General features: G+C 47.3%; 1 protein-coding gene across 1 annotated transcript in view; it reads right to left on the reverse strand.

Annotated features, from left to right (window-relative positions):
• The window catches only part of LGR6 (leucine-rich repeat containing G protein-coupled receptor 6), a 147,547-nt gene that overhangs the window by 81,659 nt on the left and 42,199 nt on the right, over positions 1-23,689 (reverse strand). The window contains 2 exon segments of the mRNA XM_006834223.1: positions 11,885-11,956; positions 19,887-19,958. Of these exon segments, the coding sequence (XP_006834286.1) occupies positions 11,885-11,956; positions 19,887-19,958 (144 nt within the window).

Consider the following 23,689-nt stretch of genomic DNA (forward strand, 5'->3'; position numbering starts at 1 on the left):
GCGGGAGGGGGTCCAGGGCAACTCTTGTAGAGCCTCAGTGAATGGTACTGGTGGTCCCTCTGCTGGAGTAGAAACCTACGGAGGGCACCAGCTGTGGTGTGTTACATGGAGGATGTTCAAAACACATGTCTTCCCTCCCTTCCATCTCACTCCTCCTCTCCTTCTCTTCCCCCAGTCATACCCCAGAATGTTGTACTTTGGCTCTAAGGAGAGGGATGGGATCAAGGTCACCTCCAGTGATTGTCTGTCCTTTGTGGCCTCCAGCCCCAGAAAGGTGATATACTTCCTACTCAAAAGGCAATAAAAGCAGGACACTCCAAAAAGCCTCCAAAGAAAGAATTAACTTCTTTTAGGACATATGGGAGACGGTGGAGACTTTGCCAGGGGCTACCAGAACCCCTCAAGGCCCTGTGTCCAGTGGACTTCCTCTACTCCACAGCAGCTCACCTACCAAAAACCTGGGCTCTCACTCCACCCTTCTACCACCCAAACCCTTCCACAGTTCACAGAGTCCTCCAACCAGGCCTCCTGGAGTTGTTTAATTCAAGGGTGAGAGGGAGAAGGAGTTGGCCCTGAGTACAGAAACAGGTCTTCAGGCTGGTGAGAGGAGGGATGGGTCATATTCCATAACAACTGATCTTAGAGCCATCTCATCAAAGTGGTCATGTTGTTGTTGTTAAGTGCCGTTGAGTAGATTCCAACCCATAGGGACCCTGTATAGGGTTTCAAGAAGCAGCGGGTGAGCTTGAACCACCAACTTTGCAGGTCAGATGACTTCGCAGTCTGACACATTAGCCCACAGTGCCACAACAGGACTCCAAAAGTGTTCATGGGTGGTGGTGGTTATGTGCCATGGAGTCAGTTCCGACTCATAGCGATTGTGTACAGGGTTTCCGTGGCTGTAAATCTTTACCAGAGCAGAAAGCCTCATCTTTCTCCCACAGCTACTGGGTTTCCTCACCTGGGAGAGACTGTTGGACTGGGTGGCCCTCACAGCGTGCCCAGCTTCATTATTCCACTGCCCTGTGGTCTCAGGCAGACAGCCTCCACCCACGCAGCCAGGGCAGGAGCCGGTTCCCTGCCTTTCCAGTTGGTGTGTGGATTTCCATACTCCACCAAGCGGCTGGCAGCCACCTGGGCTCCAAAGCCTCATAAATGGGTGGAAAATTACTCACAGACTCTTTTAAAGAATCCCACTTTTCCGACCCCTGTCTTTTCTTACTGGGATGACTGGGGGCTATGAGAGGAAGAGCTGAGGTGCAGGGTGGGTAGCTGGCTAGGCTACAGAGGTGTGGCCCATGGAAGGCAGGCTGTTGGCACAGAGGTACTGCCTCCACCCCTTCCTAGCTGCTTGCTGTGGCTTCTCATATCTCCTCTCTGTATTACTCTAAGGCTTCAAACCACTGCATCAATTCCAATGCATAGAGACCCTGTAGGACCGAGTAGAAATGCTCCTGAGGGTTTCCAAGACTGCCTCCACTGTCTTTCCCAGAGTGGCTAGTGTATTCAAACTGTGGTATTAGCAAGGCAATGCTTAATCCACTGCACCACCAGGGCTACTTCTCTCAGGCTTCTATGGGGTAGAAGTATGAAAAGATATTGTGAACCCCCAGGAACTGTCAGGAGTAGATCTGTACCTTTCCTCTTGGTCCTAGTCAGTGAGGAGAGTATGACTTTCAGAAGCAGCTACACTAGCCTTACCCCATTCTTATGTGGATATAGACAGCTGGGAAGGTCTTCCCAAAGTTTAACCATTATCTGTCTAGCTGCATACGCCAAGAAGTTATCAGATATACCTCATTGTCTCCAGTTGGACACACACCCAAACCAACCCAGATCTTTTATTTTCATCTCATGTGTACAAGTGACTGCAGGGGAATAAGAAGGAATTCTAAGAGCTGGGGACTTTTCATGGGAAGTCTTTAGGGTCTACAGTATAGGGTGGAGTGGATAGTAATGATTACGCCCATCTTAACTTTGGTTGGGACAGAAGGCAGGGTGTCTTAGAAGCTGCTGGACAAAAGAACTGAAACTGTTGCCATCAAGTCAATTCTAAATCCTAATGATCCTATAGGACAGAGTAGAACTTCCCATAGGGTTTCCAAGACTACCACATCTTTTTCCCACAAAATGGCTGATGGGCTCAAACCACAGACCTTTTTATTAGCTGTTAAGCACTTTAAGCACTGTGCCACCAGGGTTCCTAGACAAAAGAATAGGGATTCTCAAATGTTAATTTCATACTAATCACCTAAGGGGTGGATTCTCACTCATTTTACATCATGTCTGCTTGCACTGGCTTTTCTGTCTCAGAGGCTTAATTAAGTCCATAGTGTATAGGAGGGCCAAAGCAAAGGTGTGTGTGTGTGTGGGAGAGAGAGAGAGAGAGAGAGAGAGAGAGAGAGAGAGCGCAATTCTCACATCAAACCATAGCTGCGGGAAGTCAGGGCCCTGGTCTTATTTATCTCAGTATCTTCTAGACCAGACATTCTAGACACTCAACAAAGCTTGAATAAATTGGGGGAGGGGGAAGTAAGAGACAGTGGCTAGATCTCCACTTCCCTCTGGACACATCTAGAATCCAGAGCTCTGTAGTAGAGTTGTTAACTCAGGAAGGGGCAGTAATGCAGGAGATGGAGAACTTAGGGGGGAAGCTTACCTCTGGTCTCTTCTCATGGGGTTATGGTGAGGAGGGACCACCCCACTTCATGACTCTGCCAGGAACTCACATGCACCTAAACTAAATCAATTATCAGCTCCCTACAGCCCCTCCCTGGAGTCCTGGTGTGGCTCTGTGGGTTAATGCCCCAGACTGTAAGGCCGTTTGAACTGCAAGGTTGATGGTTCAAGCTCACCAGCTGCTTCTCGGAAACCCTATACAGGGTCACTATGGATTGGAATCAACTCAACAGCACTTCACAACAACAAAAACACCCTCTTCCTGGTTGCTACTAACTCTCTCAGGCCTGGGCATTGGGTTGACCCAACCAGAGGAACATTCTGGCTCAAGAAGACCCCCTATACATGTCACCTCAGCACCATAGCAAGAGTGGATAGTCAGGAGGGCTGAGGAAACCCACAAGTCTGAGCTGAGGTGTTTCCCATGGGGCTGAAGCACCATGCTGCTCCTGGGTGGCCCTGCTTGGGCCAACTCTGTCCCAGACCAGCATTTACCACTAAAAGAAATTCTACCGGTATCCAAGGGCACAGCCCACCACAGACACTGTCCTAGCATCTCTCTGGAGCCAAATTACCCATGTTAGACCCTCATCAGCTGTAGGGGGCTGCCCACGTGCCCGCCCACCTCAGAGCAGCCTCTACCCCAGACACATATAGTAATCAACTCCCGGAACCTTGGGGATATCCAAATACAGTAGCATATAATCATGGAGCTTGAAATAGCTGTGCCAGGGAGGCCATCTGCCACCTCGTGCATCCCTGGGGACCCCTCAGCTAGGCCCCACAGCACAGCTGAGCTTGATTGCTCTCTCCTGCAGGCAGGCAAGTTGTCACCTGCAGAGCTCAGGGGCAGCTTAGGGTGCCTTCCCCATGGCAGATTGGGCACCTTCAGGAGTTGCCCAGACCTCAGGTTCCTGCTATTCCTTCTTCCCGCCAGCTCTGGGGCTGGTTTTCCCAGATTCCCTCACTGCAGACACAACCATCTCACCAGCTCTCTCTCTCCCCCCACCTGCTTTTTACTTCCTGCCTCAGCTCTCAGCTGTTCATCCCCAGAGAGCTGTTCACTTTCCTGAAGGAGCCAGGCTCATTTTTCCTCCTCTGCTATCAGCATCATCCATTATAGCAGGTTGCCTAATTGTGGCTCCTGAACAAGATAGGTCCACATCCTTACTCCCAGAATTTGTGAATGTGATCATATTTGGAAATGAGGTCTTTGCAGATCTTAAGGATCTCAAGATGAGGTCATCCTAGATTATCTGAGTGAGCTGTAAATCCACTGACATGTGTCCTTGTAAGAAACCCACAGAGGAAAGAAAGAAGAGAAGGTCATGTGAAGACAGAGGCAGAGACTAAACAGATGTAACAAGAAGCCAAGGAATGCCAGCAGTTTCCAGACTCTGGGAGAGCCAAGGATTCTTCTCTAGAGCCTACAGAGGGAGTACAGTCCAACTAGCACCTTGAGTTTGGACTTCTTGCCTCCAGAACTGTGAATGAATAATGTTTTCTTGTTTTAAAGTCACCAGTTTGTGATCATTTTAATAGGTTTGTTGTGTGCAGTTGAGTAGGTTCCAATTCATAGCGACTCTATATAGGATTTCTGAGGAGAAGCTGGTGGGTTTGAACCACCAACCTTACAGTGCTTATCCTATAGTGGTAGCCTGATGAAACTAAGACATCCCCTTCTTCCAAAACAGTGGTTCTCAATCATCAACATACTTCAGAATCTGTTAGTTGTTGTTAAGAGCCTTCCAGCCAGTTCAAACTCATAGCAACCCTGTATAGCGTTTCCAAGGAGCAACTGGTGGGTTTCAACCATCTGCCTTGTGATTAGCAGTCTGGTACTTAAAATATAGGCTGCTGGGTAGGGGTGAGAGCACCCAACCCTCAGAGATTCTGCTTCAGTAGGTCAGGGGTGAGATATGAGAATTTGGATCCTGGTGTGGAGTTGTAAGATAAGCACTGGACTGCAAACCCACCAGCCAGCCCCTCTTTGGAAATCCTAAACAGGGTTGCTATAAGTCAGAACTGACTTGATGGCGCTTAACAAGAGGCTCCCAAGTGATGCTGATGGTGCTGGGTAAGGAACTATACTTCGAGAACCACCCGTGTGTAAATTCTACCCAACCTTAGTGCCTTCCCCAAAGACCCCTTTCTGTATCATCCATGATGCTCTTCTTTCTCCTGAAGTTTTCAGGAATCTTGAGAAAATGCTTCCTTGAGGGAATTCTCTGGCCCCATATCACAAGTGGCTCCTTCTCTTGCAACCACCCAAGCCATCTGCTGAGGCATCATGAAGATTTGCTTCTAGGAGGCTGTGAGTAGTGAGGTCAGAGTCAGAGTTTGGCCTTTCCACCTTCACCACAAAAATACTCTACTTGATTCCATGCTGGCCCCATCTCTAACCTATGTAGGAATGTTGAGCAAGACACCCTATCTTTCCACCTCACCCCAAATCTGTCTTAAAATGAGGATACCAATGCATGTGCTACTCCTTGCAATGCTTCTGGCAAAAGCTCCTAGAAATGCCTTCATGCTCTTCAGAAACAGATCACCCTGGCACTCTCCCTCACTGAAACCTTGGGGGATCCAGTCAAGGCTAAGGGTGTTGAGATCAAAGCTGCTGCCAAAGTGTCAGCAGCCCCTAACTCCCCAGGCTCCACTCAACTCTTAGAACTTCAAGGTGAAGGGCAGAAATGTACCAATCCAGGATCTTCGGGCATCCCTCCAACAGAATCACAGTCCAAGGCCAGCTCTGGGAGCAGGTGCTCTGGAAATAGCTTGGTCTCCAGAGTCCACTAATGGCCTGTCCCCTGAGGCTTGTCATCTTATTCAGCCACCACTCCTAGAACTGCTTTTGAAAGAGGGCCCAACATCATGCTTAAGTACATAGGTGGACTTTGGGCCAGCCTGCCTGCATTTGACCCTGGCTCTGCTACATTCTGGTGTGGTACTGTAGGATCAGCACTGGACTGCTACCACATGGTTGGGGTTCAAACCCACCAGGTGCTCCTCGGAAACCCTAAACAGGGTAGCTATGAGTTGGAACCGACCCAATTGCATTTAACAACAACAACAACGGCTATATTTTAGCTGTATGACTTTCAGAAAGTCACTCAAACCTTCTGTTTCTCAGTTTTCTCATCTATAAAATGGGAATCCTGATAATATTAGCAGCAGCCATCCCATAGAGAATTGTTAGTATTAAGAGAGATGATAAATAAAAAGGACGCAGACCAATACTTGAGTGTTATCTAAATGCCAGTTATTAGTCTTATCACAGTCACTTGGCTGGGGGTCTAACTCTCCTTGCAGGAGGGTCAGACATCTGGAATGAAGGGGGCTTATTCAGAAACTCTTTGCTTTTGGTTCTTCCTGGGACATCTGCCATCTTTGTCCTCGTGGGACCTCACAGACTGGCCAAAATGGCTTATCCATTTTCTCTTGGAAAAACTCAGGACTTAAAGACTCATCCCACCTCAGAACACCTCCAGGAGACCAGAAAGGTTCAGCCAGGATACTTTTCATTGTATGAAGAGGTAAACTGAAGCCCAGAGAGAGCAAGCACATAGTGATCATAAATGATTCAAGAGCAGGGCCAGTAACACCATTAGGAATTTCTTGAATCTTCCTAATGGAATCATGGCATCCTCTTAGGACATCTGTATGTCAATCATTTCATTTGATCTCTCATTTTAGAGATGGTGAAACTTAGGCTCAGAGACAGGTGGTTACTTACCCGTGGCCTCACACCTAATTGGTGACAGCCCTAGGATTTGAATTCATGTTTCTGTATTCTAAAAGCATTATAGTTTCAGAGAAGTACTAAGGGGAAGAAGTGCAGACTGAGTGCTCCTTAGAGGCCAAGATGGCCAAACTCTGCATCTCATACTTTGAACATATTATCAGGAGGGACCAGTCGCTGGAGAAGGATATCATGTTTGGTAAGGTACAGGGTCAGAGAAAAAGAGGAAGACCCCCAACGAGATGGACTGGCCAAGTAGCAGCATCAATGGACTCAAGTGTGGCAACCGTAGTGAGGTTGGCCCAGGATCGGGCAGTGTTTTGTTCTGCTGTGCATAAGGTCGCTATGGGTCGGTACCGACTCAATGGCACCTAACAACAACAACAACAACTTATGGGCAGAGGTTAAGAACATGGTATTTTGAAGTCAGAGCTAGTATACTAGAATCCCAGTTCTGCTATATCCTGGCTATGTGACCTCAGGAAAGTGGTTTAACTTCTCTGGGCTTTAGTTGCCACATCTATAAAATGGGAAGTTGCCTTAGAGGGCTTTCAGGATTAAACAAAATATATGAAAGCACTTAGTGTATTGATGTGTGATTGATAAGTGGGAGTCATGGCTCCTATAGGGTCCTTCCCACATCACCCCAGCTCAGTACACAGGCACACACCCTTCACGTGACTTCCCCACCTTGCTCCCCTCAGCAGCAGGGAACAATGTTTTAGACGGTTGGCTTGGGCTGAGAGGGTTGTGGTGATTCTAACTTGGGTTTCTGTTTGGAATCTGGCACTGCTCATGGTTAATTTCTCCAGCTCCACACAGTGTTGGCCAGTTTCATGTGGCTGTCCTTTGCATTTTTGCATTTTCCCCTCAGGGTATCCAAGAATGGGTTGTTGTCCTGTTTTCTCCCCTTTATTTCTGTCACTGTTTTTTCCCAATGCTTCTCCTGGGACCAGCTAGCCTGAGCTCCAGTGCACTATTCTGCCTCAGTCCCCAGCTCTTCCAGAGCAGTTTTTCTGCTTTTCCATGTACTCCCCCTTGCTTGCCTCACCCCCACCCAATTTCTATTCACCCCCAGGCTCTGCTGGCTTCCAGTGGTTACTCTTGGCTTTGGCCCGGGCCTGGCGGGACACGTCTGGCATTGCCACCCTCCCCCTCCCACATTGTTGAGGGGAGAGCAAGTGTATCCAGGGAGGGGAGGTGTGTGGAGCTGGTGCCGCCAACCAGATGCCAGATCAAACAGCTTGTGTGCCATGTCCAACTGGGTACCTGGGGCTGGCGTGCCAGTTAGGCTGGCCCCATCCCCTAATCCTACTCCTGACTCACCAAAAACTCACCCCCTACATTTTCTAGATGGTAGAAAGTAGACAGCAATATTAAACCTTTCCTGAGGGCCCAAGAAAGTCCACAAGAGCTTTTTGGAGATGAACAACAGCCTTCTCCAAGGGTTTAAGCCCCTAGGGGGGCCTGGTCTACTCTGGGGATGACATACACTGGCAGGGGCAGAAGGTGTGTCCCCAAAATACCTCTTGATTCTTTGCCTTCCAACAGGAAGAAGGATATTTCTGTTGACTAGTTGTCCTGGGGAAGAAGGGAGGGTCACCCAAAGATGACCACCAACAAGGAGCTTCCCTTGTAGCTTTGATGAAAGACTTAAACTTTCAGCCTTTGGAAACCAACACCACTTAGTCTAGCCTTGCCTTCCCCACTCACCAGCTCTGACCTTAGAGAGCCTTGAATTGTTCATGTCTCCATTTCCTCATCTGGCAGTGGAAACAGTAATCATTAGGAAAGCTTTTATAAATAAGATAATGAATGAAATTAGATGAGTGAAATTTTTGAATGAAATAAGATAATGTACATAGAACATCTTCTATAGTGCTGCCACAAGGGCACTCAAACAAAATTGTCATTTGTTCCCATTCTCTCTTGTCAGTCAGTTGGACCTGGTTTTACCTAGGTGGTACAAATGGTTGATACATTCGTCTGAAAATCAAAATGTTGATGGTTTGAGTCTACGTTGAGGTAGAAAGCCTGACAACCTAGTTCTACAAAATCAGCCATTGACAATCCTATGGAGCACAGTTCCACTCTGACACAGTAGGAATGGTCAGGAGTCAGAACCAACTCAATGATAACTGGTGGCGGTGGCAGATCCAAGAAGGAGAAACCTGAAGTAGGTAGGGGCAGCCTCACTTTGAGACCCGAGGTGGTACCTCATTGAATCTTCCAAATTTCAAAATCCCAGGGTGTAACACCTACCATATAGAGCCTTCAGGATGGAGTCCTGGTGTGGTGGTTTGAGATAAAGCATAGAACTGAAAGGTCGTTATGAACTGCAAGGTTGGTGGTTCAAAAAAGCCATTCCTCTGGAACCCTATACAGAGTCATTATAAATCAGAAATGACTCAAAGGCACTTAACAACAACAGTATTTGTAGTGTGCAGAAATGACTAAACAGCACTTAACAACAACAACAGCATCTGTAATGGACCACTGTGTGTTGCTGTAGCATAAGTACTGGAATACTAACCACAAGGTTGGTAGTTCAAATCCACCAACTGCTCTTGGAAACCCTATACAAGGTCACTCTGAGTTGAAGCTGACTCAAGCGCACTCAACAAAGCAACAACCATATTTGTAAAAAGAATGGATCGATGACACGTTAAATGAACAATAGTACAGTAGTCCCATCGCATTCACACTGGAGGCTTCTCTTTTCCAAATCCCTCTCCCATTTATGATATGCGATCTTCATGACAACTCTATGAGGTAGGCAGGAAATGTCAATGAGGGGCTTCAAAAAGTTCAAGTAAAAATTCTGTTATTTTTTCATTCAATTTTTTCACCAACCTTTTAAAGCCCTCTCATATAATAATCCCAGCTTGAAGGAGAAACTGAGGCCAATCAGGGTCAGAGGCAGGACTTGAAACAAGCTTTCTGCTTCATGGGTCAGTGCTGGGCTCAAAGAGTTGTAAAAGGCAAAACTGAATCATCTGCATTTTAACTATGTGAATTGGGAGTGGGCTTCTGTCCCCTGCCCCTGACCCACCCAGGCAACAGGGAGCAATGGAGCTAGGGGTAAAAGTTAATTGTCTAGTTCTCTCCCAGCTACAATAACCTCTGGGACAGCAGTTCGAAATACCAGCTGTTCCACGGCAGAAAGTTGAGGCTTTCTGCTCCCATGAAGATTTACAGCCTCAGAAACCCTGTACAGGGTCGCTATGAGTTGGAGCCGACTCAACGGCACACAACCACCACCACCACCCAGCTCCAAAGGCTGCCCATTTCCTAGAAAGGGTAGAAAAACTACCAGTACTTATCCCATTAGCTCCATGTCTAGTCTGAAAGATAAGACCTTTGGAAACTCTAAATATCCCAGAGATGTATTTCACAATTTACAACAAAAACTTAATCTCAAAATAAATGTCAAGCTGAGAAATCAAGTCTTTACAAGTCATTTTCAAAACAAATGAAATATTTTCTTGGCTGACTCTAGGTTCCAATTCTGTGGCCTTTTAAGCATACTCATTTTCACAATACTAAATGTCCCTCCACAGGTTTATTAACTTCTTGACTATCTCTGGGGGCTTTGCAATGAACTGCTCTCAGTCGGGGCCAACTTGATACAACCGGCAACTAATAACAACTCTGAACCACAGTTTCCCTGTCTGTAAAATGAGGAAAAAATATCTTACCTGCCTAAGTAACTGAGTTATTTTGAAAATAAAATATGATTCCAAATGTGTTAAAAATAAGTAAATAAATATCAAGAAGTCCAGCAAAGGAAAAAGATGGTAATAATGGTTGTACAGATTACATGTAATCAATGTCACTGAATAATATATACAAATTTTTTTAAAATTTATGAATGTTCTATAATATATTTTACAACAGAAAATTAGCCTAGCAAATATCTAATTTTTCCCTATGATGATCTCTTTGATGCTATTAATAAAATATCAAATTCCCCTCTCGCTTATTTTTGGCTGTCCCTGCTTTGCTGACACCTAAGCAAATGTTTAGTCTGCCGTTAGGAAACCCACCTGGCCTCTGATCTTCTAGAGGCACTGCTGGGTTGCTTGACCCTATCCAGTGGTGACCCTGGACAGAGGGAGAGGAGGTGGCTGGGCCAGAGGCCTCATACTTGTTGGGAGGAAGGCCAGAAAGTAGAGAGGATGAGGGGGAGGCTAGGAGAAGCCTGGGGCCTACCAAGCATCTGGGGACAGCGGGCTGCAGACACAGAGAGAAATAGGAGGGCAGGAGGAGGAAGAAAAACCCTACCCACAGCTAGCTAGCCAGGAACCTAGGGAGAGAGAAGGGCTTCTACTGCCAGCCTGAACCCTGCAACTGTTCATGGTGAATGGGGCCTGAGGAGTGGTCATGAGGAGGAGAGACTTCTTTCCTCCTTACATCCAAGGAGAGCCAGGGCAGTTTAGAGTTGTCCGACTTCCACATCCATGGGCAAGTCAGCAGCCAAGGCAGGAGCCATGAGTCTAGAGATCCAGAGCTGTGCCCTGACACACTAAACACCCCACTGACTTAACGTCATGCCCCAGCTTTACACAGATGTTGTTGTCAAGTGTCGTCAAATTGGTTCCGACCCATAGTGACCTTTTATAGAGTTTCTGAGATGTGGGTGGTGAGCTTGAATCGCTGACCTTGCAAACTGACTTGCAGTTCACTGCATTAACTCACAGTACTACACCAGGACTCCATAGATAGATTGATGTTCCCAAAATGTCTATCTACTGTCACATATTTCAGGATGCAGATGTACCTGAAAATTGAGTTGGGGCACCTACTGTGCTCCAGGCCCGGTGCCTATAAACCCTGATGAGGATTGGTGGTCAGTCAGCTCAATGACACCTTAATACAGCACCTGTTCCTGTTCCACCCCCAGACTCTGTCTTAGTTCCATGATGCCCCTGCTGGACGGGAAAGAAATTGCATGACTCTTTGAAAGGCTGGATCTAGTAGCCTGGGTGGCCTTTGAGTCCTGGGAACGCAGTTCCCACCCTTAAGTAGGGGTAATGGGTGTCTGACCCTAGTCTGTTCCCCACCCTCAAGCCCTGGGGACAAGAGCAGGCTAGGTGGAAAAGACAGCCCCTTCCTGACACTTCTTTGGGGTGGCAGTCCCCACCCCAGGCTCTAGTGGCAGAACGCCAATTGCCCCAAGACAGCTGCCCCGGTGGCCCCACCTAGGGAGGTCCCATTCCCACAGTCCTCCAGCGTGGCTTGGAGCCTTTCTTCCCCGAAATACACACGCGGGTGTACATATACACACACTGATGACAACAACAAAAAACCCCAAGGAAACCAAAGCCAGGAGCGGCATGCTGTCTGGAACATGCGGAGAGGGGGGCGTGCGGAGAGGAGGAAAAGCTGAGGCAGGGGGGCTAGGGCTGTGACTCAGGCCCCAGGAAGCTGGCGACTCCCAAGATGGGCCCTCTAATGACTCACAGAGACTGTAGGCTAGGCAGCTCCCACAGCGCCTCTGCGGGTATTCCTCCCAGCTGATTGTTCTGAAGCATCCTGTACGGAGAGAGAAGGGCTTTGAGGACCTGCATGTGTGCATGTGGAGCTGGGGGCAGAGCATCGGTCCCTTGAATCCCCTGTACCAGACCAGACCTGCCCTCTTACCCCAGTTTCTGAGCCCTCTGGTAAGAGAGTCCTGGTTCTGCCCTCCCCAATTCCCCCTAGCCCCATTCCCACCTTGAGAGTGGGGACTCAGAGGCTGTTGAGGTATTGTGGGATGCACATGAGGCTGGAAGGCCTGGCTTGGGGCAATGAGGTAGGGGTAAAGAAGATGATGGAGAGGAAAGGAGAGAACATATTCTAGGAAGCAATGAGGAGCAGAAATAAGGACGACTAGGATTCTGGAGGAGTCCTGGTGTGGCACTGTGGGATAAAGCACTGGACTGCAAGGCCGGTTTGAACTACAAGGTTGGTGGTTCAAACTCACCAGCCACTACTTGGAAACCATATACAGGGTTGTTATGAGTTGGAACCGACTCAACAACACTTAACAACAAAAGGATTCTGGAGGACCTCTGGTATGGTACTGTAGGATCAGCACTGAGCTGCTTATCACAGGGCCTGCAGTTCAAACCCACTAGCCATTCTTGGAAGCCCTATACAGGATTGCTATGAGTCGGAACAATCAAGAAGAAGGGTGCGAGGAAATGTGGGGTTTTCTTCCCAGTCTATGCAGCTGAGAGAGTGGTGGTTTCTTTGGGAAAGAAGAGGGTATCTATAGAAGCAGTTCAAAGTCTCCAGAATCAGTGTGCCACCACTGAAGAAGAGAAGTGGTCTGCTCCTCAGGCTGCCTCCCTGAAAAGAGGTCCAACCTCAGGGTCCCAGAACTATGCAGCTCGTTGGACACGTGGAGAAGCCCAGGTATGGTGGAAGGTCAGAGAGCACAGGGAAGGGGAGAGGCTGGGGCCTCAGAGACTCAGGTACTTCAGGGGCTTGCAAATTCTTGAGGAAGGTATTTCAAAGCACAGGGAGTCCCCCAGGCTTGTAGAACTGAACAGGGTCCTGCTTGTCCTGTTCTATGGACAGAACTGGGTGTATTCACCATCTGAATATTCTTTACCTCTAGACCTGAGCCCCAGAAATGAAGAGACAGAGGGCACTTGGGTGTGGACCTCAAGGGAGTTCAAAGAAAAGTAGAGAAGCCGGAAGGAAGCACACACAGACTGCCCCAGGCAGAGATGGAGGCCGCCCTACCATGGGTGCACCTGGGCCAGCCCAAGCCCCAAGAGGAGAGCATAGGCTGGCTGCAGCCAGCTCCTTGGGGAGGAGGGGCATATCACCCACACCCAGGAAGCATCGTGGGCCCATCTTTCAGAGGAGGAAACCAGGACACAGAGGGAAAAGAGCACTCAGGTAAGGTCACATTCCAGGAAAAATGGCTTGCTTCTTGACAGTCTCCAAATTTACTAACAGTAAAAGAACCTTGGTGGTGCAATGGTTAAGCACTTGGCTGCTAACCAATAGGTTGGCCATTCAAATCCACTCAATGGCTCTGTAGGAAAAAGAACTGGCAATCTGTTTCTGTAAAGATTGCAGCCCAGAAAAACCTATGAAATGTAGTTCTACTCAATCACACGGGGTCACTGTGGGTCAAAAATCCACTCAATAGCCCCTAACAAACAGTTAATGTACCAGGCTCTGGTGTTAGACCTTTAAAGGTATTAACTTCAAGTTATCCTCACTCTAATACCGACACATAGGAATGACTACAATCTTCATTTTACAGATGAGGAAACAGGCCTGAGGGTTGGGGAAAGAGTCACACACAGCTGGTAAGTGACAAAGCTGGGCTTTGAACTCAGAGTTTAGAACCAGAGTCCAATGTGCCACATACCACTTTCATCAGGCAGGGTGCATGCAGTAAGGACCAGAAAATTCTGAGGGCGCAGATTCCTCCATGTGGCTGTCCTGGTCAGAGTCATTTGTGCTTCCTCTCTTACACTCCTTTTATAGACAAATGCAAATCCCAAGCACAAACCAAACCTCAGTAACACAAGAACAAAGGAAAGTTGGGTTCCCTGTGGACATAGGATGGGATCTGAGAAGAGACATGTTGTAGTTATTGTTAAGTGCAGTTGAGTTGGTTGTGACTCATGGTGACCCTGTATAGCGTTTCCAAGGACTGGCTGGTGGATTTGAACAGCAGACCTTTTGATTCAAACTGACCTTGGGGTCCAGTGCTTATCCTACAGTGCCACATCAGGAGGCATAGCTGAGGACAAAGAGAGACCCTGGAGAATGCAGAGAACCAGGTGCCTCCTGCCCTTGTCATCCTGCTCTGGGGTGGGGTGAGTGCAGTGTGGGGAAGGAGAGGGTAGGAATGAACAGCAGGGAGGGATAGCGGCACAGGGGGCAAGTGGCCTCAGTCCCTTCTGGTGGACACTGGCCCGTCCATTCAGGCACCACACAACTGAGAGACTTTCCCATTGCAGTTTTGTTTCAAGAGTGGAACTTTGTGTGCCCCTCAGACTTCTTTATGCTATAAGGGTCACAGCTGCTGGCTCTAAAATGAGACAGCTCTGGATTTTACATTCTAAGGCCTGCCTCTTTCCAGCTACGTGAGAGTGTGAGAGTTACTTACAACTCCATGGGCCTCAGTTTCCTCATCTGTAAAATGGGAGCATGGGACTGACCTCATAACACTGATTATGTGAATTAAACAATTCATATACAGCATTTCCAGAAGTGTCCCACTTACAGAAGAATGCTATAAAATATTAGCTGATATTATTATCAATAATATGTGGTATCCAATTTACTAATTATTAGATAATCTCCTACTCCTGGTGAGGCGCTGCAGGATAAGCAGTGAACTGCAATCCACAAGGTTGGCGGTTCAATCCATCAGCTGCTCCTCAGAAACCCAGTACAGGGTTTTCATGAGTAGGAACTGACTTGATGGCACTAATCAACAACAGCTGACCTTGAGTTAAGTTCATTCTCTCTGGGCCTCCATTCCCTCATCATTTAAAGGAAGAGACAACCAGCAGATTCATAAAACCTCATCCGCTGTAACATTCAGTGAGCCAAGCCATCTCCTGTCCTCTACCCTGCTTAAAAGGAACCCTGGGGGCACTGTGGATTAAGCATTGCGCTGCTAACAGAAAGATCAGTGGTTCAAACCCACCAGCCACTCCCATCAGTAGGAGGAAGAGACAGTCTGCCTCCACAAAGATTTACCATCTTGGAAACCCTAGGGAGTGTTCTGTTCTGTCATGTAGGGTCACCATGAGTTGGTAGTGGTTTGCTCTGCTTAGTACTTCTGTCCTTCCTTTTTATTTCAGGGTTTTGGTGGGCTGCCTTGATTGTCACCCACTAGACTCAGGAATGCTTGGAGTAAGGACACAAGTAAGGAGTGAGAATGCAGGGAAGAACACAGGCTGCTCATGTTTATGAATCCTCTTTCCATAGGGCCTCCTGCCTTCCCCAGGGACCCCTCTAGTTACTCCCTAGGTAATGCAGAGACCCAAGCTCCACACCTATCACCTCCTCAGATCCCCCTGGACACTTTCCTCTGTCAAATCTCAGAGCTAGAAAGACCCTCCGTGTCTCCTAGTTGTATGTAACATGCACAGCTACTATCCAAAAGTTTGAAGGTTCGAGTCCACCTAGAAGTACCTCAGAAAAACAACCAGGCACTCAATCTATTTTGCAAAAAAAAAATCAGTGATGAAAACCCCGATGGAATCCAGGTCTACTCTGATACACATGTGGTTACCATGAGTTGGAGTCAACTAGACGGCAACCGGCTTTTTTTTCTCCCCTAGCAACACAGATGCATCTTCAGAGAGCGCTTAACCGTCCTTTCAGTGTCAGGATCTCATTCCATGCTCCATAGCCTAATCATCAGAGAGTACTTTCTTGCATGGAATCAAAACCCACCAGGCTGAAGTCAGCATGGCAGCTGACTTTGGACCACACAGGAAACCAAATGGCCCAGTTTCCCTTACTCTTCCTGGCCTCATTTCCCAGCCCTTTAATGTAGCACAACTGGGTCATCAAAGCTGGAAGGATCTTTAGAAGGGATCAGCCTCTTTGTTTTCCAGATGAGGAGACAGGTTCAGATAGGGGGAGTGACTTGCCTTAAAATACAAATACAAAGCACAAGACTAGCTTCCAGCACCTTTTGTGACCGCATTTGCCTACTTCTCTCCCTGGCACTGATTCTGCCTGGTGAACCACTGGTTCTCAACCCTGGCTATACAGTAGATTCACCTGGGAAGATTTAGAAAACCCAATGCCCAGGCCATACATTAGCCCAGTGAAATCCCTGGGGGAGGAATATTGCTGTTGCTGTTAGCTGCCATTGGGTTGGCCACCAACTCACGGCAACCCCATGTACAATAGGATTAGATTACTGTGACCCAAGGGTTTTCATTGGCTGATTTTTCAGAAGTAGTTCACCAGGTCTTTCTTCCTAGTCTGGAAGCTCTGCTGAAACCTCGTCAACATCATAGCAACACACACAAGGGAAAAATGCTGTTGTTGTTAAGTGCCATAGAGTTGGTTCTGACTCATAACGACCTTGTATAAGGTTTCTGAGAAGCGTCTGGTGGATTTGAAACACTGACCTTGCAGTTCAAAACAACCTTGTGGCCAGTGCTTATCCTATAGTGCCACACCAGGACTCCTTACTTTCTTGTCTCCCCTCCTCTTCCGTGAAGCATGCCCTGGGAACATCTCTCTTGTGTGAGAGGCATCTGGGGACAGAAACCAGGGATGCCATGGCCAGAAGGTACCAAAAATCCACCACTGGTTTCTGAAGGCCCTTTCTTGGGTCCCAGGGTTCTAAGATGGGCCCCCTGGGTCACTGGGGTGAGTGGGAGAGACAGAGACTGGAGTTCACCCTCCTAACTACTCGTGCACAAAGGGCTTTTGCTTTTAAGTTTCTGCAGCTAAAAATTATTGAAAATTTAATTGCAACACCCCATTTTATGGAGTCCTAGTATAGGGCTATAGGCTAAGTACCAGACTGCTAACCACAAGGTTGGTGGTTCAAACCCACCAACTGCTCCTTAGAAACTCTATACAAGGACGTTATGGGTCAGAATTAACTCAACAGCACTTAAGAACAACAACATCCCTGCTTTACATGTGAGAAAAATGAGGCCCAGAGAAGAAGCCTAAGTGTTCTCTATCAACATCTTTTCTGAGATCAGGCGAGGTCCTGAGATTTCCTTCTGCACAAGACAGTGTCAAACCAAGACAACTCAATATAAGGTGGCTTGAAGAGGACCATGCTAGAGGTCAACGCAGGGAGATTTCCCAAGGAATGGGGCTGAGAGAATCGAATGCCCTCCTGCTCCTGGGTGACTTCAAGCTGGGGCTCCACATGGGCTCAAAGCAGCCAAGTGCCCTTCTAGAGTCTGAGTCTTTCCCAGGATGGCATGTGTCCCTAAATCACAGATACCCAGGGGTTCTGTACATCTGGGAATCTCCCACCCAGCCTCTTGGGGGCCTGGAGGAGAGGCAAGTCCGTAAGCTGTGAGCCCTGTTTCCCAGATCTGGGTCTGACAAAAGACAACTGAGGTCCAGAAGGAATCTTTGTAGATTGGATAAGGGAGGGATAGGGTGCTAGGCCAACCAGACAGAGGTAGAACAGAGGTCCTGGCTGGTCTGCAGAGGTGGAAGGACTGCAACAAAGGTGCCTGAGATTCGACATCAGAAAGTACTACCTGCCCAGGATGTAGGAGGAACTTGAGTGAGAAGATCGTTCCTTGGACCAACCCAACTCACTCCCCTAAAGTGGAGAAGCTGTGGTGGCAAAGAGCAGACACAGAGGTTTCAGGGGGTGGGGCTGGATAATCTTTGCGAATGAGACAAAGTGGGGTCAATGGTGGAGAGGGAGGGGACAGTGTGACTCCCACCCACAGCCTCTACAGCCACCCAACTCCCTGAGCCCAGGGCGCCAGTTTGTAAAAAGGAGGCGGGAGCCCTGTGGTTTTGAGAAGGCTTTGATTTATTGCCTAATGTAGGCAAAGAAGAAAGAGAAGGCTCATCTCTAAGCCGGAGTTTTAGGAACGGGACGTGAGTCTAACATCTTCTGAAGGCCCAGCAAACAGAGCCCTGCTCTCTAATCCAGGATGCAGGTCTGAGCCTGTCACTGGGCATAGACATGCCACCAAGCAGGCCGCCTGCACTGCACGTCTGGTGCACACGGCTTCCCTGCCCCCTCGGGAGTTAGACAGACAGAGGAGGCAGAGGGAGATGGGAAAGGCAGGGAACAGAGTGAGGACAAGGTCTTTGACAGAGAAGAATAAGAGAAAGGAGAGAGCTGAGGATAGAGCACAGAATGAGGAAAGGAAGAGGAACCAGAGAGCCCTGAGACTCAGAGACACTTTGGAAGAGATGCTGAGAGTCAAGAGTGCCAGAAAGAGAGGCAGTAACAGAGGCAAGGGACCAACAACATGGCAGAGAGAGAGACTACTCAGATGTGGACCTTGGGCTGTGTACCAGCTAGCAGCCAGAAGAGCCACCGCTCGCTCATCAGCACCTCTGAACAAATTAGAAAAAGATAATCCTTGGATGGATGCAGCCCCCAACCAGGGCACAGGACTGGATTTCATCCCTTTTTGCTCCCATAGTCTGATACTCTTGTGCAGTAAACAACCTCCTCAACTGTACAAAGAAGACCTATAAGGCAAGTATGAACTGAGAGCGAAGCAGAGCTGGGGACTGGCTCACCACGTCAGGGAGGTCCAAAATGTTCATTCTATTGCTCGAGGGTCAGTACCTAGGATCCTCGTTTTCTTCCTAAACTAGTTCCTATGTCAAAATACCCTCCCCAGGAACCTTTTCTACCCAGCTCAGTCCCTGTGCAGATCCTCCCCACCTCCTTTCACATTCATTCCTCAGAAGAACACAGAAGGGCTTGTGGGAAAACAGTCTTGGGTGGGTAAAGGTGAGTCATGGGTTAGGATGGAAGGAGATGCTGCCTCAACTTTCCCTTCTGTAAAATAGGTCATCAGATCAATAGCAGAAGGAAGCTAGATGGAACAATATAAGGGCCTCTTCCATTCTCATTTTTTTTTTTTTTGCTTCCAAGGAAAGGTGAAAAGAACTGAAAAGAAGAAGCCTGAATTCAGAAAGAAGAGATGTTGGCAATAAGAATGAAAACTCAGTGCTGTAGCCAGAGAGACTACGGTTGGGCCTAAAGAAGATGGCAGAAGAAAACCAATCTGGATTTCTCCTCTCTAGCAACAATCAGAGAGAGCACTTGGGTTTACAACGGAACTCAGCCCCACAGAGTGCTATGCTGATGGTCATTATTCACATTACATTTAAAAAGATGTTTCACTACCCTATGGCAGTGATGGAGTGCCGTCAAGTCGGTTCCAACTCATAGCAACCCTGTATAGTATTTCTGAGGCTGTAAATCTTTACAAGATTTGGTAGATTCGAGCTACTGACCTTAAGGTTAGCAGCCCAGCTCGTAACCCACTAAGTTACCAGGGCTCCTTCACTACCTTATAGGGGTGGCCATAAATAGTGTTGTTATGTGTTGTCAAGTAGGTCCCAACTCAGAGTGACCCTGTATAAACATTGTTGCTGTTGTTAAGTGCTTCAAGTCAGTTCCGACTCTTAGGAACCCTGTATAGGGTTTCTGAGGAGTGGCTGGTGAGCTTGAACTGCCAACCTTGCAGTTCGAATGGACTTTGCAGTCCAGCGCATTAACCCACAGGGCCACACCAGGACTCCTGTATAAATATTAGGGGCAATTAAATGTTTGTTGACAGATCCTGAAGTTGGTTATAGAAAAAGTGAAAGCAAAGATAAAGATAAGGAAATAAGAATTGAAATTAAAAATGAAGATAAAGAAATGATAAGCAAGTTGGTGACAAATCAAGACACAGGTTATAAAACTTTGATTTGCCCACAATTTTCAATGTCACATTTCTATGTGAAAGGGGGGTATACCTATACTTACAGAATTTTCAGGCTATAGAGACCAGAGAATGCTTGTCCCGGGATGTGTGAGAGATGATTCCCAGAAAGGCGCCTGTAAATCAGAGAAAAGGGTCAGTGGTGTTGGCAGGGAGCCCAAGGAAGGGTGACCTCCATTAGTCAGTATCCTAGGGTATAATAGGAAAAAATGGTGGTAACAACGACCATCTATTGAGGTATACGGTGTGTTAGTGCTTCACACACCTCGGCTCATACACCAGTACCAGCTGTCCTTGAGTCAGCTCTACTCCTGATGACCTCAAGTGTATCAGAGTAGAACTGTACTGCATAGGGTTTTCAATGGCTCAGTTTTCTGAAATAGATCTCCAGGCCTTTGTTTCAACATACCTTTTGGGTGGGCTCAATCCTCCAACTTTTCAATCAGCAACTAAACAGGTTTACTGTTTATGTCACCCAGAGGCTCCAACAATAACCCTATTATTATCCCCAAATTACAGATAAGGAAACTGAGGGTTGGAGAGATAAAGTGACTTCCCCCAAATGTCCTAGTAGCAGCCCATGGAAGAGTTTACTGTTCTCACCCAGATCTGACTAATTCCAAGGCCCACATCTTCTCCACAATGCTCCATCATCTCCCGTGCTAATGTGGATTATCCACAACCCTGACTAGCTGGGTTGTACTCAGGTTGCATTGTGTTACCACCAGAGGAAGAATCAGGTGCAGATGGAGATATGTTTGTATCTTCCCATGTACTAAACTGCATAGCTAACCCCCATTAATCCAGGAGGGTTAGGAAATGGGGTGCTCTAATTAGTTTAACATTCTGGTCTAATTAAGCATTTCCATGTCTGTCATAAGGTGATCCCCAATTTTAAAGGGAGCAGGTGCAATGAAATATACTTAATGCATATGCTTAATACTAAAACCTGTCTGTGCAGAGTTTAATTGTGGATGATTCAGAAGGCACTCTGGCTCTCGCAGGTTCCCAAGGACATTATTATGTGCATCAGTTCCTACAGAGAGGCCTGCAGCACAGAGATTGTGCTGACTTATCCCAGAAGCTATTTTAAAATAGGTATCTGTAATAAGAATCTGTTGATTTGCCATTCGTTGTTTTGTTTCGTAAAAGATAGCGTGTGGAAAGGCACCTGGCTATTTGAGATCTCTGAGCATGAGTTCTGTTAAGTGGGCACTTGCCCAGGAAGGGTCCTTTAGATGAGTTTTTAGGATGTGACATATTGTCAGGAGGGACCAGTCACTGGAGAAGGATATCATGTTTGGTAAGGTGGAGGGTCAGAGAAAAAGAGGAAGAACCCCAACGAGATGGATTGGCCAAGTAGCAGCATTGATGGACTCAAGCGTGGCAACAGTAGTGAGGTTGGCCCTGGATCGGGCAGTGTTGCGTTTTGCTGTGCATAAGGTCACTATGGGTCAGTACCGACTTGATGGCACCTGACAACAACAACAACAACCCCATCTGAAAGAATGGAAGATGAAAGAAAAAAAAAAACAACAACCAGACACATACCATCAAGTTGATTCCATTTCATCACAACCTAGTATTACGGAGTAGAGTCGAGTCCCAAAGTGGCTTCTGGATTGTGATCTCTTCTGTACATTTTATATGTTTTTTTTAAGAACTAGCGGTCTTAGCCAGGAAAGTCTTAAACCAGCAGATGATAGCAGATTATCATACTAGATAGAATTTGCCAGAAATAGTACTACTGATCAGCTGGCTACAATTCGAGTTATATTCCTCGGTTGAATTTTTTTTTTTTTATGTAATCTTTGTGGAAGCAGATCATAAGACCTGTTTTCCACAATGCTGCTGGGTGGTTTTGAAAAACCAACTTTTTGGTTAATAGATGAATGCATAAACCAGGTCCTTGGAAGATGGAAGAGCAGTCTTAAATTCTTAGGTGTACCTGACATGTCACCTGCCCCAAGCTCCTCAGACTTTGCTCCTACATTTCATTGTCACCCAGGCTAGTCTCGCTCACATTAGAAGGCCCCTCTATGCCTCTCACTTTGTCCATCTCTTTTGAAAACTGTCTAAATACTCCTCCAACAAGGATTCCCAGCTCTACTCACCTGACTACTTCCTCACACAGAATGCCCTGGTTACACCGACAGCAGCCTCATTCACCTGCTGGCCACAGTTCTTTGATCTCAGCCTAGAAGCTTCTGGAAGGCAGCTTCCTCGGCAGTTTTGCCCCAGAACACCTAAAAACCATTGCGTGGACTCCAATATATGAAACCCTACATGTGTCTGAGTTGAACTGGGATCCATAGTCTTTTCAACGGCTGGTACTTTGGAATTAGAGCACCAGGCTTTTCTTCCAAGGTACCTCTGGTAGATTAAAACTCCCAACAGTTCAGCAGCAGCTGAGCATGCTATTTGTTTTGCACTACTCAGGAACTCCACTGTTTACCCAAAAAAGGGCTAAAATCCAGCCATGACCCTAAGGGGTTGATGGGCTCAAAACTGCAGCAGAGGGAGGTAGAGTGCATCTGTGAAGAGCATTGTCTAGGATCAAGATTTGATACAGGAGCAGTGCAGTCGGAATAGAGGTGAAACAGTGAATGCTTTCAGGGCCAGGAAGCCACCGTTTGTGCAGTTTTAGAAAATCTTAGTAGAGCCCAAAGGATCTATCAAAACCAAAACCAGAACCTACTGCCATCAAGTCTATTCTGACTCATAATGACCCCATATAGGGTTTCTGAGACTGTAAATCTTTATGGGAACAGACAATCTTATCTTTCTCTTGTGGAGTAGCTGGTGGGATTGAACCACCAGCCTTGCAGTTAGCAGCCTGAGGCCTAACCCACAGTGCTTCCCGGGCTCCTTCTAGGATCTATGTTGTTGTTAAGTGCCATTGAGTCAGTTCTGACACATAGTGATGCTGTATAGGGCTTCTGAGGAGCGACTGGTGAGCTTGAACTGTCAATCTTGCAGCTCAAACTGACTTTGCAGTCCAGTGCATTAACCTGCAGCACCACATCAGGACTAGGAAGTGTTAGGGTTAGGAGTGGGATGAAAGCAATGACCAGGAGCATAGTGACCTGGCTTTTCCAAGTAGACAGACTGGGAACTGTAACTGTGGAGATGATTTATACATGAGTACCACTGGAGAAGGTCAGCAGAGAGGGACAATACTGCGAAGGCATTGCAGAGGAGTCCTTGGAACTGATGCAGGGGTACCAGAGCAAACGCAGAAGGAGCTATTAGGGATGATGAACAGGACTGGCCCTGCTGAAGCACAGTTGACCAGGTAGGATTGGGCCAGGTGAGAGAGCGTCTTAGGAATCTATTCTTTCAGCCATAAGGAGACACAGAAGTTTCTTGAGCTGGTGGGATGGTGAGAAAGAGGACAAGCTCCATTAGAAAGGAGCAGGGAGGCTGATGCAGCCCCTAGATGTGAGGGGCTGTCTGGCGTGGTAGCAGTGGGAACAGAATAAAGGGGATGGAGGTAGGAGACATTTCAGAGTAAGAAACAGCAGGCTTAGAGAGTGGTTACATTCGGGAGATGAGAGGAGGTAAAAGATGATTCCCATGGGAAGTTGTGACTGTAGACAGAGTTGGCTTCAGGGAAGGATGAAAGTTATGTTTTAGAGTTACTATACCACCACACTGCCACTCTAAGTTCCACAACAGGGCTGGTATTGGCTGATATCAAGAACAGCCTTAGCTTCCCATTAGTCCTGTAGTTAATGCATGGTGACACCATGTGTGCCAGAGTAGAACTGTGCTCCGTAGGGTTTTCAATGGCTTCCTTTTATGAAGTAGATTGCCAGGCCTTTCTTCCTCACTAGGCCTTTCTTGC

This window comes from Chrysochloris asiatica, unplaced genomic scaffold (genome assembly GCF_000296735.1).
Source record: "Chrysochloris asiatica unplaced genomic scaffold, ChrAsi1.0 scaffold00009, whole genome shotgun sequence".
In the NCBI taxonomy this organism is placed as follows: Eukaryota; Metazoa; Chordata; class Mammalia; order Afrosoricida; family Chrysochloridae; genus Chrysochloris; species Chrysochloris asiatica.